The 16,956-nt window shown below is 39.6% G+C and overlaps 1 protein-coding gene across 2 annotated transcripts; it reads left to right on the forward strand.

Annotated features, from left to right (window-relative positions):
• The first annotated feature begins 694 nt into the window (after positions 1-694).
• On the forward strand, positions 695-15,309 carry LOC140364553 (transient receptor potential cation channel subfamily A member 1-like). Of its 2 annotated transcripts, XM_072450746.1 has the most exons (28): positions 695-796; positions 2,452-2,568; positions 2,743-2,902; positions 3,030-3,205; positions 3,347-3,454; positions 3,761-3,869; positions 3,964-4,109; positions 5,481-5,617; positions 5,954-6,002; positions 6,358-6,457; positions 6,526-6,626; positions 7,115-7,290; positions 8,169-8,333; positions 8,487-8,601; positions 8,673-8,839; positions 8,921-9,011; positions 9,349-9,408; positions 9,492-9,581; positions 9,651-9,721; positions 9,804-9,960; positions 12,197-12,286; positions 12,527-12,696; positions 12,773-12,902; positions 13,265-13,447; positions 13,526-13,594; positions 14,178-14,279; positions 14,517-14,632; positions 14,794-15,309. In XM_072450746.1, exons 2-28 carry the CDS (start codon positions 2,473-2,475, stop codon positions 15,008-15,010), a joined length of 3,351 nt encoding a protein of 1,116 aa, XP_072306847.1. In that variant the 5' UTR covers positions 695-796; positions 2,452-2,472; the 3' UTR covers positions 15,011-15,309. The 2 variants fall into 2 exon arrangements, with proteins under 2 accessions (XP_072306847.1, XP_072306846.1); XM_072450745.1 differs by lacking the exon at positions 695-796 and having other exon boundaries at positions 1,986-2,568.
• The last annotated feature ends 1,647 nt before the right edge of the window (positions 15,310-16,956 follow it).

A 16,956-nucleotide genomic window follows, 5' to 3' on the forward strand; every position in this document is an offset into this window, starting at 1 on the left:
GTCTGTGAGCAAAGGGTCCTTTTAATCAAAGTGTTATCAGTTTTTCAATTAATGCAAACGATGAATTGAATCTGGATGTTTTGGTCTGCATTAATGCTGTATCATGCTGTATTACATATATTGGATTACATGAATTCCAACTATACAAAGTAGCTTCAAAAACAAAACAAAACATGACGCAGAGAGATAAAAAACAAAACTTTTCAATCTTCTTGTCTTAATCCGCACATCCTTCTGTTCCCATCTGACTCCACATGAGATAATGACTGTAATAACTCCACTATAATCCCAGTTAATGATACATTTTATGTTAATCCCAGAATCAAGAATCCCAGAGGAATATTCCTAAATCCGCATCATGATTTAGCTTGAAACAACTCATAATTTCTGCTCTTTTTATTTTTATTACAAATAGACAACTTCACAATGACTTCGACTGGGTCAAGGATCAACAAGAAATGGCAATTTCAAAATCTTTTTATGTCAACCCCCCCGACCAGCTAATTACATTTTCAAGTTACAGATCCATATCCTTTTACCAGACACATTAACAAAAGATGCTCTGATCCTGTTGAAGAGACAGTAATGTGTTTCAGTACAAATCTGTTCTCACGTTACAATTGCAGGACTCTCAGCCTGATCACTCTCAGCCTGATCACTCCTCAGTTGGGTCACTGGGGGCCAGTGTGTTGCTTACATTAGGAGACAGACACGAGCACAGTATTTAAAGCTCTTTTTGCGACAGAGGGGACGCTTGCTGGTTGTTCTGCTCCACACTGGCATCACTCACACCAGAGTAAGTACCTCACAGCTTACAAACTGTGCTCAGTGCATGTTTATGTTGTTTATGGTAGAATGGGTAGAATAGATAGAATGGGTAGAATAGATAAAATAGATAGAATGGGTAGAATAGATAGAATAGGTAGGGGAAATGAAGGTTAGCAACAGGAATTACATTAGTAAGTTTTAAAGCACAGACCAGTTTAAGTTTTAGGTATAAACAGAATGCATACAAACTACAGTAGAATGAATTTGACATGAGAGAAATGTTTGACTGCTTCACGAGTTTAGGCAAGACTAGAAAAGTTATAAACTATGAAAAAGATTTAAAGAATAAATATATAAATATAATACATGTGTATTTAATAACATAAATTTAAGAAGGAACTTGAACACGCTTTATAGAATGTACCTAAACTCATTCTTCAGTTTATTTCTAAAGATTAGACATGTAGTTTAGAATGAAAGGGAAGATAAAGAGCCTGTACATATTGTTACTAAAGAGAAGTTAAAATGATTTTATTTTTTCATTTGAGTTATTTCCTCTCATATCTCATAGTTTCACTGGATTCTATTCTAATTTAGTAGATTAGATATGGATAATAAACCTGAATCTTTCAGACGGTTCCTATCATTCTTCAATTAGAATGTGGTTAGCTTTGGGCCATTAACGAGGAGTGGTCGGATCGGATACAAAAATTGGCGACTGCTCGGAAATGATGGTCAAGTCATTATCTTTAATGTGCTTAGACCAACACATGTGGTTTGCAGTGCACGCAATACAATATTATGGACAGGCTTTAATAATGCACTTTTACTTTTTATGATTGAAAGGACATCTGAGACAAGGGTCAACCAAGTACTGGAAACTGGAGGTTGTTCCGGGACTAATATAAAAGTAAAAGTAGGAACAACTTTTATGTGACACTGGTATTTTCCCTCATCCTTAGCTTGCCCGGAGATGTATTGTGACTCACCGTTTTCACTTATCCCCACCCAGACCCCTGTACTTATCGATTATTTTAATGCACGTTTGACAAATAAAGTTAAACAAAATCCACTCCCTTGATTAGGTGAAATGCAACTATGAAGAGGCCAAAAACAGAGGATCAGTTCTGCAGTTTTGAACAGGTGCAATGTTTTTCAGATACAGCTTAACTTTTTGTGCTCACCTTTATTAAAGCATCACATCTGCCGCTGTGTGTTTTTCTGTTGAGATTGTATTTGTACAATGATGTCCCTGAGCGTTTGCTAAAGCAGTTTAAACCATGATTCATCCAAACACAACAAGATTTACAGACACTAAGTAAACTACGTTGGATTGGACTAAAGCACACAGCACGCAGTAGTTGTCCCTGAACAAAGCTACGTTCACTATTGCATTTTAATACGATTTCCAGTGAGAATTCACCAATACAATGTTTTTTGTCCTCTCAATGTGACAGAGCCATACCAAGTACATTTTTCTCAATCCATGCGGGCCAGTATAACCCAAGGACATCCAGGACACTGCCCCCAGCTGTGTGGGACGTAATTGCTTTCTTCAGCACTGAGACCTCACACCCCAACACGACAGATTAGCTTTGGGCATTAATCGTCGACCTCAAATAGTTGTACATGACTGAATTTTTCATTTGTGAAGTCGTTTTGTTTGTCTTTATTGACACGCAGAGTACAGCTGTCAGTGGAGGGATGAACTTTGGCAGAGAGGTGGCCCGGCAGAAGAGCACTTACACTTATGTGATTGAAGATGATGCACCAGCCCTGGCAAATCTAAATATATTTGGGGTCAGTATTTGCATTATTTACCTTAAAGCAGGATTCACCAAAGGCCATATTGTCAAAATCTTACAAGCAACTACCATTTTGCCGCACATTTTCCCCGTACCTAATTATATTTAAGTCTATCCTAATTGTGTTGTACACCCTTGTATGCCCTATGGGGGTGTTGTGATGTATCAGTTGGCTGAGAAGGGTGACCTGGCCATCCTGGAGAGCCAGGTGAGGAAAAGCCCCGAGGTCCTGAGGGAAAAAGATGAGCTTGGAGCTGGTCCCCTTCATCATGCTGCCGCTGGGGGCCACGTCACCCTCATACAATTCATCATGTCTGTCGACTCAGAGCGTAAGCCCCACTCCGCCATCCATCACACCTAACCTGCTAAAAAAAATATCTGCGTCATAACCATGTCTTAATATAAACAGCATCAGATCCCCTCCTCCATTGTGTGACTGTGTTTGTGATGTTCCAGAACTGAACAGCACTGATGAGCAGGGTAATGTGCCGCTGCACTGGGCTGTGGAAAAGAACCAGGCGGAGAGCTGCAAGGCCCTCATGGACCTGAGAGCCGACCCCAATATCCTCAACAAAGCGCTGTTGGCCCCTCTACATGTGGCAGTGAGCAAAGGGCACAACAACCTCATCGAGGTCAGGACTCTACTACAACTACATTTGTTGAACCAATAAAAAGACAGTCTGTTAGTATTTAGCTGAGTTTGAAGCAAGACTAAACATCCTTGTGAGAGTGAGACACGGCTGAGTGTAAAATATCCACACTGTCTGTTTTAGTTGCTCATGTCATACAGCGCAACAGAATCCAACCTTCAAGGAGACTTGGGGAACACGCCTCTGATACTGGCCAGCACCCTCAACAACGCTGAAGCACTGAACATCCTGGTATGTAACATTTAAATCTAGAAACATTAACAAAAGAAAGTTTACAAAAAGTATACTGGCGTGTAAGTGATGTAAAGTCATAATCTGAACTATTCCTGTATACTTCAATCAATCAAAGTTTATTTATAGGGCACTAAACAACAAGACAGAGAAGACTAAACTGCTTTACTGAACTGTGGGACATCTAAAAACACAGAGAGAGTCACCTGCAGTAGGCTGATGGACACATGACAGCGTGTTTCTGATAGGAGCCTGCAGCTGCTGATCTGATTCTGACCAAATGTCTTATATTTTCCATTGTCACAGGTAAAGAAGGGCGCCAGACTCTGCCAACAGAACCGTCTGGGTCACTTCCCAGTGCATGCAGCTGCCTTCGCCGGTTCAAAAAAGGCTATGGAAGTCATCCTCAAAGCAGGTACAGTAAAATGTAGGATGCATACAGGCACAGGCTCTGCTCATTGTGTAAACCGGTACTCTTTTTTAACTTGAAACTTAAATTGTCATTACAGGTGAAGAGCTTGGTTATGCGCCTTTGAAGCAAATCAGCTACTTGGACAAAAGTAATAGTAGTCCCCTCCATCTTGCTGTCCGTGGGGGTAACCTGGAAACCATCCAGCTGTGCATCGCCACTGGAGCTAAAGTGGACCAGCAGCAGGTATAGACTTTGGAAAAAAGTGGCCTTTGATTTGTTTAAACTTGCATAAACTATGTATTGTGTCCCTAGTGCTCAATCTGAAATTGCCCCATGTCATGATAGACATTTGGTTGTCAAAACATTATTTATAGCTCAGTCACATGTATTTGCACCTGGCAGCTACAGACAAGGATGTGGTTTGTCATAAGCGCGGCCCAGTTTGCATTGTTTTTTCCATTTCAGTAATTACCTTTGCACTGCCTATTGCCTTCGTGTGACAACAGTATTAGCCATTTGGGTGTAATTATTACATAGGCACTGGGCATGTGGCCAGATCTTCACCAGCTCCAATAATGAGTACAAGAATAGGTCTAGTTGGGCTAAATTGATACAAATTAGTTCCACTTGGATTGTGGAGAAAAGTGGAGCAATGGCTGGCCTCCTCCCGCCAGTCCTACGTATGCCATTAGACTAGAGACTTTAGAAACAAGTCTGTGTTATCCCTCATTCATCCAGGGGTGTTATATTGTAGAAAAAAGATTCAGTTATAGTCATCTGGACACTGTTTTTAGGAAAACAAAAAGTTTCGGATCTCATCCAAGTGTCATTCGCACCCTGCGGATCGACTATAACTGAATCTTTTTCAACATTAGAGGCTTTAGTTACAGTTAATGGTTCAGGCAATCCAGAAGTGTTTAGTTGTTGCAATAATGGGTTTAAATCTGTATTCAAGTAAATGCACTAAAATATAAATTAATTCCATCAATTTGAAGATATGTTTTTCCAAGCTAGTGTGCAATCTTACAAATACTCAATTTCTCTCACTACTACTCATACAGATCATGTTCTTCGAGTTGTCAGTAATAATGCTCTAACCATTTATCAGGGTGTGGGAAAAGCACAAACTATGACTTGTGGCCGTTGGTAGCAAGTGGAATTTGTTTAAGGTGGTATGGACGATTTTTTTCAGCAATTTTTTTATCATATTTCCTCGTGGCGTGGATAAATCATTTGCCCTGCCACGTATCAATCATAAAACGCACCTATCGCTCACCTGCAGCCGTGTCAGGCTCCTCCCCACGTTTCCATGTGCCTAAGCGCATGGATCTCTCATAATATAGTTCCCTCAGTGTACGGGGCAAAATGAAGACGGAGAAAGACAGTTCGAGCTGACGCAGAAGTGGACAGAATTCTACGGGAGACGAGAGATGCGATGCGATCCGTTGCGCTAATAAACAAACGCCGAAAAATCGTCCATACCGCCTTTAACATGAGAAAACTTTGGACACTATTACTATCCACTAGTGTACATTTTGCAGTTGAGTTTACTTAAGCACAAGTATTTTTATGAATCACAGGCTAATCTGTCCATCACGGCATCTGTTGCTTTAGAACGACAGGTCCACACCGCTACATCTGGCCTGCACTCAGGGCGCCATTGAAGTCGTCAAACTGATGTTGAGTTCTGTTGATCAAGTGATGGACATCATCAACCTGACAGACGGAGCATGTCAGACACCACTGCACAGGTGCAGAGCTGCCTTTCTGCTATCACTGGGCTGATTCTAATTATTCTTCAATAATTAACTGCATGCTGAGAATGCTAATGAACTCATTTCAACACTGTCTGCAACTTACACTTTCATTCTTACACACATCATATTGAATTTGGGCTAACTTAAACTTAACCTGAGACTGAACCAAGACAAAAATGAGCTTAAACCAGGACCAACCCAGGACAAGTGTGAACACAACTTGTATATTGGTAGATCTAGATGTCATGGTGGACAAATATAAAACTTTTAGCTTTGGAAATTAATTGTTTAATTAATTGTTTTTTTGTTTTCTTTTGTTCATTCTTTCAGGGCAACCGTATTTGACCACATAGAGCTGGCTGAATATCTCATTTCATTGGTAAATTATAACCTTCTTCTTTGGCTGATTTTCAACAATTTTAACCATTGTGTTATCTAGGTAAAGATGTAGTGCTTACTTATCCTGCACCACCTGTTGCTCTCAGTCACAGTGGAGTACTTAATGACTGCAGATAATGTACCTTTACTTTGGGAACCAAAGTCATTCTATTAGCAAACAATAGGAAATGAGTGTGACAATGACCATGCAGAAAGAGCAGGAAGAGATATCAATCGGGCATTGTTATTCATAAATAATATAATATTATTAGCAATATTAGCAGCTTATGACTATAAAAATATTAACATTAAAATCACTTCATGCAAACCAACTATTTTCTTGCTCCTCTTAACAGGGGGCAGACCTGAACAGTGTGGACTGTAAAGGAAACACTCCTTTGCTCTTGGCCACAAGCTGTGGATCATGGCGGACCGTAGCTCTGCTTCTGTCAAAAGGTAAACTACTGCACTTTTCCTTTTGTCAAATGTATATGCAGTGTGTAAATTATCTGTTGTATTTTCAGGGGCCTGTGTCAGTGTAAAGGACAGCCGCGGGTGCAATTTCCTCCATTTGGCCATTCTTCAGCCAAAAGGCCTGAAGAATTTGCCAGAGGAATTCCTACAGGTACAACAGGTCCTTATGAGTTGATAAGGAGTTAATCACTAAAAAGAGCAGAGTATGATTAAGCAACAATAAGAGTGTCCCAGCCCACATTCGTTTTTGGCCTCTGGACACAGTGGACAAGTGTATTCTGTATAATCAACCAACTTATTTAAATTAGTTGGGAAGTAAACATTCAATTATTTAGTCTTTGTTACACAGTACTTTAGATACCTCTTTTAATATCTTATTATGTTTAGAAATATGTGTTTGCATAATATAGTGGCAAGCCTTTATTAGCTTGCTGTCTATGCATATATGTAAATTATTGTGAACATTAATTAAGTGCCTTATTGTAAGGATTCCCCCACAAGAAGCAATTAAGTCTACGTGTGTTTAATGTATTTAGCTGATGCTTGAAACCAGCACTCTGCTTTATTTACTGAAAAAGCAATATTGCAGTTAATTATAATTACAGTATGCAATGCATAATGAATTGTGTCTAACTTTAGCTGTCCAGTGTAAAGTCCCTGCTGAGTAGTGAGGACACTGAAGGCTGCACACCTCTGCACTACGCCTGCAGACTGGGCATCCACGACTCTGTCAAAAACATGCTGGGGCTGTCTGGACAGGGGGGCCTGGAGTACAAGTCTAAAGACAAGAAGTCTGCCTTACACTTTGCTGCTCAGTGAGTTCAAACGGCCTCCAAAGAAACAAGAGAGCTTATTTAACAAAGCTAAAGGTTACACACAAGCAGAGCAACCTATACTGTAAAAGAACTAAACCAAAAACAGCTGTATCTATATCAAAAATGAAATCATTATCCAAGCCTCTGTACGAAGATTTATGTTTAACAAAACACAGTTGAACGATGTGGTGACCTTATTTATGTCACACTTTTGGCATTTGACTTAATAACTTGACCAGAATCGATCTCACACAAATAGAACACAATTAATGCAAGGCATCCTAACCTAATGGAGAGTGAATATTAGTGCTTTTTTCCTTTTAATTTTCAATAGTGTAAACCATATAAAAGGCAGAAGAGAAATAAAGACCAACCACATTCTCTTTCTCACCTGTCCCTGAGCACTGACAGAAGCAGCATTTCCAACCCAAGCTAGTATAGTATAGATATTCTTATTTTACTCAATAATAATAAGGTGTTACAATATCAAATTTTGGTGTTACAATTATTGTAAAAAACACAAAAAATCATCAAAATCATGAACAAAAACAGTAAAATCTTTAATTTTCTTTCATTCCTATTGTCTAAACATGTTACAATTCCTCAATTTTGTGACCAGCTTTATGAACTTCTAGAAGGATGAAATAAATATAAAAGTTATTTGCCTATAAATTCAATTAAAGAAGACAAAATCTTGCTTTTGATTACTATTCATTTATTATTATGATTATATTGTGACCTGAATAATCCCGAATATCAATTAACCTAATAATCTTGACATTCCTAAACACAAATTGTTTCTCTGTGTACCCAGTGTTCATGGCTATGGGGACTCTAAGAGTGTAAAGATTAAATCATGTCTTGCATTCGCATTGTAGGTACGGTCGTCTCAATACGTGTCAGCGTGTCCTGGAGAACATTAAGGACTCTCGTCTGCTGAACGAGGGGGACGAGCGTGGACACACCCCGCTGCACCTGGCCTCTGCCGGAGGACACGCCAAAGTGGTGCAGCTTCTGCTGCGCAAGGGGGCGCTCTTCCATTGGTAAGTCATCAGTAAGGAAAAAAATACTTTTGAAATGTTGTGGAAAAAATATTTCAATTTAAACACCTAATATGCTTACGGTGTATTTGTTTTTGTTCAATATTGTTTTTTGATAATTTGTGACATTAGAATGTTGCTATTGATTCTATGCAGTGACTATAAAGGCTGGACCTGTCTGCATCATGCGGCCTCTGAAGGATACACTCAGACTATGGATATTCTTCTCTCAGCAAATATGAAACTGTTGGATAAAACAGATGAAGATGGGGTAAGACAACCCTTTTATACATTTCATCTTTTGGCTTCACAGCATCTCTAAATTCCCAACCATCCTTTTAGAACACAGCATTGCATATAGCTGCAAGAGAAGGTCATGTAGCTGCAACCAAACTGCTGCTTGCCCGCGATGCTGAGATTATCTTGAACAAGAATGAGACGTCTTTCATGCATGAGGCGGTGCAGAATCTGAAGAAGGATGTAGTCAAAGCAGTGATTGACAGTAACAGGTGTGTAGCTCGAAATGTTTCAAATGATCTAAAAGGAATCAATGAAGGCATCACTAATGTGCTGTGGTTGTCCTGCTCCAGATGTGGGGAGGCATTGACCAAATTTATCCCAGGTGGCACTCAACAATGTCCTGTTCTGGACATGATCGAATACCTTCCAGAAAGCAGCAAGGTGTGTTACTGAAGTATAAACCAACAGGGACGATGGAGGCATAACATTTTGACCACACGATCAAGCTAACAATATAGCTGGTGAAATGGTGGCATTTATTAGGCCAATAGTTTCTCTTTAAAATTGATGGAACAGCACCCCACTACATTGACTTAACATTTTGGTGGAAAATTGTAAGTTGGTCCTGGTCTACAATGGCTGGTAGTATCAAGTCATTAAATTATTAACATTAAACTGTTGGATATGAGACTGCAGAAAATAACCAGCAGACAATCCCATGATTGCTCTTGATTGTGTATATTAGTCATAGTTTTAATATGAATTTCTCTTTCTTCAGCATCTGTTGGACAGCTGTGTGAAGGAGTCTGACCATGATCCAAACAGTACAGAGTTCCATGTAAACTGCACAAAACAACATATACATGGCCAGATACTTGAAAATCCAACTTGACTATTGTATCTCTCCTGCTTTCTTTATAGATTAAGTATGATTTCAGATGGCTCCAGGCTCCCATTGAAGCGAGGGCAATGTTTTCAATGCCAAAAATTGGACCTCTAGCCGCACTTAATGTAAGATAAATTCAAGTTCAAGTGTGCACAAATGTTGAACAATTTTTTAAAAAACTTTTGTCCCTGCAGTCAATGGTCAAACACAATCGGATTGAACTCCTTAATCACCCTGTATGCAAGAAGTACCTGGCAATGAAGTGGTATCTAATTAAGCTTTAAGACATTTTACATTAATTTCACATAGTAAGAACATATCTTTATTGTTTTCTATGTCATCTGCAGGGAGGCCTATGGAAGCATTGCCCATGTCCTCAACATGTTCTTCTACCTGTTGGGTCTTCTGCCCCTCACTAAACTCATAGTGTCTTTGAAACCCACATACAACATCACCGAGACAGGCGAGCGAGTTATTACAATGGTGCCCATTTGCTTCTATGAGGTAAGTCTGGTGTCCAAGTATTATTTTCTAGAAAAGAAAAATCCAAAGTAGATGATTAGGTACAAGACTCCAACCTGAATAAAACCTATGCAGGTCGACCCAATGGCAGAGTAGTTAGCCCTATCTTCACTTTCCAACTTAATCTTAATATATCTAGTAGAATAGCTGTCCACCTTATCAATGCATCTATAGTTAATAGTTTTAATACCATTCCCTTTGAAAGTTTTGGTTTATATGCCTCTATAAAAAACAATTCTATCAGAAGGTTATAATGTTCAGCAATGCTTTGTTTAATTTATTGGTTGTATTAACACCTTGATCTGAACCTGATACTGAACCTCAGTTATTGGACTTCTGTGCTAGCCACGTATTGTCCATAATGAACATTTGTGAGGGTCTGTTGGAAACGTCTTGCGGAGCCCTGTGTCAGCAGGGTCTTCAACTCGCACCTCCGGGAGAGCTTCTCCCAGATCCCATGGAAGGCTAGAGACATTGAGTGCGAGTGGACCATGTTCTTGAACACCATTGTCAATGTGGCTGCTCTAAGCTATAGTTGCAAGGTCTCAGGTGAATGTCACGCCGGCAACCCCTGAACCCGGTGGTGGACACCTAAGTTAGGGATGGCCGGACCTGCAATATGCACTAGGGCTGGGTATTGCCAAGACCCTCGCTATACGATACGTATCCCAATACAGGGGTCGCGATACGATACGTATCCCGATACTTGTATGTCCCGATACAATTCCCTCATTACGATACGTATCCCAATACTTTTTTGAAAAAAGGGTCTTAAAGTTTACCAAATGGTCATTTGTTTTATTCCGGATAAGAAAATGCATGCATTTTCATGTTTATCCACAAAGCTTATGCAAAGAACACATTCAAGTAAAGTTGCCAAACAATTGGCAAGGTCTGTGTAATGTGTGTGATGTGTGTGATGTGTGGGGGTCTGTTGACCCTCTGTTTGTGTCTTTTTGTTGTTGTTTTGGTCTTAAAATCCCGTTTCTTCGGGTCGGGTCGGGCTCGGCACTAAGCTAAGTAGCGCTAGCGCGGAAGTGGCCGCGGCTAACGCTAAGCTCCCTTAGAGATAGCGTGAGGAGCTTAGTCACACGGGAGGAGCTCAGAATAGACCTGCTGCTCCTCCACGTCAAGAGGAGCCAGCTGAGGTGGCTCAGGCATCTGTTGCCTCCTGGGCGCCTCCCTGTGTTTCGGGCATGTCCCACCAGGAAGAGGCCCCGTGGAAGACCCAGGACACGCTGGAGGGACTATGTCTCTCGGCTGGCCTGAGAACACCTCAGGATCCCCCGGAGGAGTTGGAGGAAGTTTCTGGGGAGATGGAAGTTTGGGAGTCCCTGTTTTGATTAGCTCTTTCCCGCTGCTACACGTGCGTTTGTTTATTAGTGCGACGGATCGCTTCGCATCTCTCGTCTCCGCAGATGTCCATCTCTTCTGAGCTCGAACACAGTCTTTCTTTGTTGTCATTTTTGTACTGTACACTGTAGGAACTCGCTAAACACACAACGGCATATCAACCAAGCATGCGCAGCCAGGGAAACATGCTGCTATCCTGGGAACGAGGCTGCAGGTGTGCAGTAGGACGCAAGGAATGATTGACATGTGGGTAAAACTACTCTGCTGTCGTCATGAGGAAATGAGACTCAGATTGCGTGCAAAAATCCTCTATTATTCCTTTAAGTACAGATTTTACTAGTGGATTCTCCACTTCTTCCATTTGACAAAACCACTTCTCATCTGCCAGAAGGGCCAGTACCCTCGCTGTGGCACCCCATTATACTCGATATTTTTGGATTGAGCTTTAAATTCTGGATTACACCAGTACAGCAACACTCTGATTTGTGCTGAAATAAAGTCATTTTTAAGACTCCCATTCACCTTTTTCTTTTGGTAGTTGTAGGGTTTTGAATCAGCTATGTTTATTTTTGCCTTGCCATATACATCAAGATTATTTCATACATTACTCCACTGCTCGTTATAGTTTGCCCCTTGTCCCTCAAAGGACAATAAAAAACAAATAAATATGTTTCTGTTCTGGAAGGGAAAAGGACCTAGAGAAGTAATATTGGTAACATTATGAATAGATATAGCAGCAAGTGTATCAGTATAAGTAGAGGACCTGGTAGCAGAAGTACTCATGAAGTATTTTCCACTAATAAACATGTGAAGTGTTACGGTTTTCTATTATAGTACACACGCTAATACAGTATATTTCTTGCAGCAAAGTTTGTTCTTGTCCATCTGCATGGTGATGGTGGTGGTCATGAACATCTACTCCATCTGTAAAGAGGTGGCGCAGATCTCTCAACAGGTACTGTAATGTCCGTGTCATTACCGTACATAAACCACACACACATAAATCTGCCCCGGGCCTGGTCTAGCTGAACACCACTGCAATCAGCTGTGATGGATCAGCACTCTCCCACTCCCATTTACAGGATCATCCCATGGCCAAGACGTCAAAGTCACCTTCACAAACTATTTTTCATGCTATGTTCAATATAAGGTGACAACTATTATAGATTATGTTTTCTTTTTTTTGTCTTTAAAGCGCTTGAGCTACTTCAAGGACACTTCAAATCAGTGCGACTGGTTTTCTGCCTTGTGTTCTCTGGGGTTTGTGATCCCCCTAATGCTAAACGCACAAGGGTCGTTCCACTGGCAGGTCGGAGCAATAGCAGTACTGAACTCCTGGGTTGGATTCCTACTGTATCTCCAGAGGTAAACTTTAAATTGATAAGTAACCCTTGTCCATAATGTAGCTGATAGTGTGTGTGCATACTGTACATGTGTTTAGGTTTGAAGACGTTGGTATTTATGTGGTAATGTTTGGAGAGATCATGAAGACTCTGGTTCGCATTGTCTTGGTCTTCATGTACCTGGTGTTGGCTTTTGGATTGGCGTTTTACGCTCTGATGCTCAACCAGGTAATTTTAAAGTGAACTACAAGACATATGTTTAATTTCAATATACATACTGTAAAGTCTTACAATCTAATAGTGAGCTACAGTGTTTTGAGGCCTCTTTATCGACTCCTTCGTCACATAGACAGAGTGTTATGTCTGAAAAAACAAAAACTAAACTAGACAAAAACTATATCCCTGACCTTCAACATAGTAATATTGTATATGTTGCATACCCAAAGTTTTGGATATTGTTTTTTCTTTGCAAGAGAATGGAAAATTATGACACATAGGAAACTAGGAGACAAAATACAACTACAACAAAATTTTGAAAGTAGAAAGGATATTTCGTATAAAAACTCTAACAAAGACATTTTTATCTCCAGAAAGAGTTTGAAAGCGTCCCACTCTCTATAGTTCAAACCTTTGTGATGATGGTTGGAGAACTGAACTACCAAAACAACTTCTTGAATGCTTATCAGAAAGACGAGCTGCCGTTTAGTATCTTGACATATTTCATTTTCATCAACTTTGTTTTTTTAATGCCCATTCTGCTCGTCAACCTAATGGTAAGTGTGTGGAAATTCTCCCTCATCTTTTAGTCAAACAACACCAACACCACTTATTTTATTTTTGTGTTGTTGTAGATTGGTTTGGCTGTTGGAGATATTGCTGAGGTTCAGAGGAATGCAGCACTCAAAAGAATAGCTATGCAGGTTTGAGCTACTTATCTAAAGTGTATTATTATTATCATTATTATTATTATTATTATTATTATTATTATTATTATTATTATTATTATTATTATTATTATAAAAGCAAATACGTTCTTTTTATCTTGCTGTGTGAGCTTACACAGTCTATCAAAAATGTAATTGTAAAGAATGTGAAATATGATTTTTTAAAGGCCGTGGCTGCAGAGCCGCGGCGCAGTCAAATGGCCGAGCAGTTTCAGGAACCGCGGCACTGCCATATAGCCTCATGGCTAACCCTAACCCTAACCCTAACCCTAACTCTAACCCTAACCCTAACCCTAACTCTAACCCTAACCTTAACCTTAACCCGGCGCGGTCTAAAACGGCGCTAAAACGCGGTCAAATAGCGGCGCAGTTTCAGGAGCCGCGGCGCGCGGCCGGCACAAAATAACATAGCAGTTTCGGACGCGCGCCGCGGCTCTATAGACACTCCCTTTTTAAAAAAGTGCAGTATATTTAGTTTTTGTGCAAAATATGCAATACTGACACAACAGTGTACATATAATGTAATAAAAAAATATTTATATGTTATACATTTTGACAGATTGACCTGCACACTTCTCTGGAAGATAAGCTGCCCCTTTGGTTTGTGAAGCGAGTTGACAAACCTTTTACCACTATTTACCCAAACCGCAAGTGCTCTAAGGTAAATATATACTTATTTTTTTTTATTTTAACTGCTTTACCATCATTATGAATATTTGTTGAAATGACTATAAGTAAAAAATAATAAATAAAGCTAATGAATCTAATAAAGTTAACAATTTAACACCTTACACAAACAAACCAAGTGAGTCTAAACTTAAACTAAACTTAAGTCTAAATTTGTTGTATATAATAATGTGAGATTGGGTGTGTCTAATGAAATATTATTCTATTTAAGACCTTCTGGAAAACTATGTTTTGGGGTGAAGATGAAAAACTAGTGTGGAGTCGCATGCAGGTCAAATCGCAGTCTTGTACACTGATCGAGAATGAGCTCAAGAAGCAGAAGTACAGGTAAAACGCACATGTTTTTAATTTCACTCTGTGCAAGCATTTGTGTTCGGTGGATGATACATTAGCAGCCCCTAGTGGGAATTGGCTCTCCCTACACTTTCCTGTTATTCTGTAAGTGTGGATACACCTGATGGATTAAGCCATGCTATGCTCTTACACAGGATGAAGGAAATGACGAGCCATCTTGAGAAGCAGCACAACCTCTTAAAGCTCATAATTCAGAAAATGGAGATCTCTGCAGAGGCTGATGAGTATGATGGTCCTGTGAATCTCAAAGGGAGTCTGTGGCCAGCCCTGACCCAGAGCAAATCCAAGACCCACACTGAGTCTCGCTGGGTTCCCCTCCTGAAGGCCATAGAGGCCAGGAAAACCAACTAAAATGATCTATAATCATTTATTATGTAATCAAGTGTGCAGTGTGACTGAAAATGTTTTAGGCCCTTTGTAGATTTCTACATTGTGTTTTAATTATGTCAGATTAAGTTAAGATAATTAATGTATGTTATTGGGATCTTAAGACTATATGTAGTTCTGATGAGGCTAAAGTAACTGTTTGGATTGTGTCTTTGTAGTTAAAGACTTTGGGTATTGATGTTCCATTGATGTTCTTAAACTAGTGTACTGTTGTGTATTATTCTACCAAAAACTATAATAAAATGATCATGTTTAAACATGAAAGCAGTTCATAACATACATGAGGTATGTTAAAAAAAAAAAAAAACCTTAAGCTTTAGCTCCAGTTGTTGCTTTGCATCTCAGACTCTGATGGAGGTCATGACCACTGAAAGTCAGTGCTGATGGACAGATTCTAGTGCTGCCTTCAAGTGCAGTTTTAAGTGAAATTTATTACTATGGACCTCAATCATAATGCCAGCACTAGTAAACATGTACTTTGAAAGGTTTTTTAAAAGCACTATCTCTCTACAGAGTGCCAAATATATTAAGTAAAAAAATAACATTTCACAAAAATAAGTTAAAATGTTAGTTAAACATTTATTTTTGTTATGAAGAGATTCTGAATACTTCCTTTTCTGGTATTTTGTATAGACAACTAACTAAATGTGTCAGTCAGCTCTCCACCGGCTGACACAGGCACAGGCTCAGTTTTCTGTCATGTTCAAATATTTTCTCAAGATAAAGTCATTTGGGTTTGTCGTTGTTTCGCACTAGTGAAGACATAATTTAGACTTAGAATAGTCCTGTTTTTGAGTCACTACTGCAGCTAAAACTTAAACCATGGCCGCGGCTTTAACTGTGAGCTGTACTTTGTCTGATGTCAAGTGCCTGCGTGAAAAGTGCATGAAATCTGGCTTCAAGTGTATCACGAGAATGTGGTCCTGGATTAGGTCTGGTGAAGTTTGAGCACTGTGAGCTGCCTGCCGTAGGTACACGTATGATATAGATTCCATTGTGTCCCACCATAGGGAAATCCATTGGTATGTGAATGTAAAGTATATTTCAGTGATCATTGTGATGTGAGTTTACAGTATTTGGAACATACTGTACTAACAGATAGAATACTGTATGTAGGTCTACCCTATGTTAAATATTAAATTGGAATTGAGAAATTGGGATTGAACATTGTGAAGTCAAATATCTTCTGAAAGCATCAACAAAATAATACTTATCTCTTTTCTAAAATAATGTTACATTTCTGCAATAGGAGAGTGGTGTGTCTTGTAAAGCCAACTGCACATGACTGTGGTGTAAGTTGGATACTATATATGCAAGACAATGTTTTTTTAGTTAACTAAATTTATTTTGATTTACGGCTATCACAATTGCAGTTATATTTCCAATTTGCAGATCTAACTGCAGGGTAAACATCTTTTATTCCTAATTAAACAGGATATATTATTGTTTCTGAAGGAAATTGCAGTCTTTGCAATTTGCACATTGCTTTCATTCAAAATTTGAATGAAAGCAATGTGCAAATTGAGAGTTCGGTTAGATTGTGATTAATCTTGCAGCCCTTTGAATCATTAAATGATTCTGACTGGGGGGAAAAATACCTTTCTTGTGTCTTGTTTTCTTGACTGCCAGGTCTACAGCTCCTGTACTTGCACAGGTCACACTTGCACATGCAAAGTTTCACTAAACAGCACTATAGGACGATTGTAAAATGTTTGAACTAGATAAAACAACAATATGTAAGGCTTGGACTCACTCAGGACTCTGGACTCAGGATGGCTCGTCTGCCACACCCTCGCCATGCCAGTGCACCAGATGTCATGGGAACCTCCAACAGCTGTGGGCCGTGGACGGAGGCTGCGTGTGAAATGCCGCTCCATGTGCAGAAACCCAATCCCTCTGTGAAACCAGCG

This window comes from Eucyclogobius newberryi, unplaced genomic scaffold (genome assembly GCF_026437365.1).
Source record: "Eucyclogobius newberryi isolate DKJ021-1_F unplaced genomic scaffold, fEucNew1.0.hap1 SCAF_18, whole genome shotgun sequence".
NCBI classification, from domain to species: Eukaryota; Metazoa; Chordata; class Actinopteri; order Gobiiformes; family Gobiidae; genus Eucyclogobius; species Eucyclogobius newberryi.

What these genes read in the sequence shown, in the direction of transcription:
- LOC140364553 (XM_072450745.1), top strand. Translation starts at nt 2,398, where the DNA reads ATGACTGAATTTTTCATTTGTGAAGTCGTTTTGTTTGTCTTTATTGAC. An exon ending in GCCTTACACTTTGCTGCTCA is followed by an intron (nt 7,291 to 8,168) that starts GTGAGTTCAAAC and finishes TTCGCATTGTAG; the next exon opens with GTACGGTCGTCTCAATACGT. An exon ending in ACCTTCCAGAAAGCAGCAAG is followed by an intron (nt 9,012 to 9,348) that starts GTGTGTTACTGA and finishes CTCTTTCTTCAG; the next exon opens with CATCTGTTGGACAGCTGTGT.